The 2,220-nt window shown below is 53.3% G+C and overlaps 1 protein-coding gene across 1 annotated transcript; it reads left to right on the top strand.

Moving 5' to 3' along the window:
- Positions 1–28: 28 nt before the first annotated feature.
- On the top strand, positions 29–1,722 carry ASPSYDRAFT_95863 (uncharacterized protein; the record flags this gene model as incomplete). The annotated part of the gene is made up of 2 exons (XM_040853182.1): positions 29–644; positions 758–1,722. 2 exons carry the CDS (start codon positions 29–31, stop codon positions 1,720–1,722), a joined length of 1,581 nt encoding a protein of 526 aa, XP_040695973.1.
- Positions 1,723–2,220: the final 498 nt, after the last annotated feature.

Raw genomic sequence — 2,220 nt, 5'->3', positions numbered from 1 at the left:
CCTTGGCTTCGCATTCCGAGTTACCAACATGGAGTCCACACTATCCTTCCGTCGAGATGGCGTGATCCTCGTTTGTCTCCATCTCTTCGGCCTCTCCTACTTTGCCCTCTTCCTCATCTCTTTCCTCCTCTTTCGATTCCCGGCACACGCTGATGCCATCGGTGGTACTCAAGGGGTTATTCTTTACTGTGGAGGGGTGATCTTGTGGTCTTTACTGTATGCAGCCTTGATAGGTCACAGAGGTGTAGCAATATCCGGACTGTATTATCGCGGGAATACGGACTCAAAGCTTGTGAGAAGCTACTATCACGATCACTCGACTTGCCGAAGGTTGCTGGGCAAGATGCCGACACGCGACGCGCGCGCGGGACGGGCCGAAACACGAACCCCTGAACCCCCCGACCGCAACGAACACGAAGAATCACACCACGCGTACGGCCCAAACGCGTCACCAGACCACCGAACAACTATGCCCGGGAGCAAGAAGAGGAAGCTACAAGATATGCATTGGGCAGTCAAACCGAACGCCGAGGGAGAGGCAGACCATCGACCCGCAACGAAACCGCAGCAGAACGCGTTGACAACTCAGAGGACGAAACAGGAACCGGCAACAGCAACCCGCAAACGACTGAGCTGCTCGCAGAGTTAGTCAAGTTACGAAGAGAAATCAAGGGAAGGGATGAAATTCACAGAGAAGAATTAAGGGAAGTCAAAACTCAGTTTGCGGAAGCTCTCGCTGGGATGTAACAGGAACTAGCGGAGCTGCGCAATGAATTGGCCACATCCCAAGCAGGCACAGAGTTAGGATCACAAACCAACCATGACGAGATACTTCGCGAAATCCAATCCCTACGTACCTCTATAACCACCCCACATCCTACGAACAACCTGTCCTATGCAGATGTCGCCCGTACCCCTCCAACCAGCCAGCCAAGCAACATACGGACTCTCTCATCGTTTAACACGACACCGACCACCTTCACCGATACGTTATATTGCACGATAGATACCTCGAATGTGGCCGATAATGGAAACGAGAGAATGTCCGCAGGCCCGATTAGGGCAGCAGTGGAGAAAGAGATCCGGACAATGGAAAACCACACTAACTGGCGCTGTCGAGCGGTTACGGTGGACCCGAAGAACACCAACCGGATCCGAATTGCTTGCCGGGATGAAGCCGAACACCAGCTGGTTAAGAAGGTTGCCGAAGCAACGATTGGCGCAGGAGCCCGGGTGCTCCGCGACGACCTCTACCCAATCAAAGTCGACAGTGTCAGGAAAGCAGCAGTGCTAGATGAAAATGACGAGATCCGAGTAGGGGCTGCAGCAGCTTTCAGCGAGGAGAATGAAACCACCATTGCCAAGATCGCATGGCTCAGCAGAAAGGAGAATGCGAAGGCCTATGGGTCAATGGTGGTGTACCTGACCAAAGTCACCGATGCACGAAGGCTCCTGGCCGAGGGGTTCTTCCACGCTGGGGGAGAATCTGGCGTAACTAGCGCCTTTGAACATCGACCACGACCGACACAATGCTACAACTGCCAAGAGATCGGACATAACGCATTCCAATGCAAAAACACCCAGAAGTGCGCGAAATGCGCCAAGGAAGACCACCGCCACAGCATCTGCAACGAGACGGTCCTCAAGTGCGTTCCATGCGGAGGCCCACATGAATCGTACAGCAGAAACTGTCGGAAGCTGTATCCAGTGCAACATGAATAAAACGCTCCGAATAATTCAGCTAAATGTAAGAAAACAGGGTGCAGTGCATGACAGCTTGATGAACGACAAAGAAATTCAGGACGCAGCGGCAATAGCAATCCAAGAACCCCAAGCGAGAAGAATCAACGGCCGACTCTTGACAACTCCGATGGGACATCAAAACTGGACGAAGATGATCCCCTCCACATGGAGGGAAGGCAGATGGGCAATCCGGAGCATGCTGTGGGTGAGGAAGGACGTGGAAGCGGAGCAGGTGCCGATAGAATCCCCGGATCTGACAGCGGCGATCGTTCGGCTTCCCGAGCGATTGATTTTTATGGCATCAGTCTATGTAGAAGGGGGAGATGCCCAAGCCTTGCGTGACACGTGCAGTAGCCTACGCAGGGCAATTACCAAGGTAAGACGAGATACGGGCCCAGTGGTGGAAGTTCTGATCGTGGGAGACTTCAACCGACATGATCAACTTTGGGGAGGAGACGACGTGTCTTTGGAGAGACA

This window comes from Aspergillus sydowii (assembly GCF_001890705.1).
Source record: "Aspergillus sydowii CBS 593.65 unplaced genomic scaffold ASPSYscaffold_23, whole genome shotgun sequence".
Classification (NCBI taxonomy): Eukaryota; Fungi; Ascomycota; class Eurotiomycetes; order Eurotiales; family Aspergillaceae; genus Aspergillus; species Aspergillus sydowii.
The sequence above is the reverse complement of the archived record's forward strand: the minus strand, read 5'-3'. Positions and strand labels throughout refer to the sequence as shown.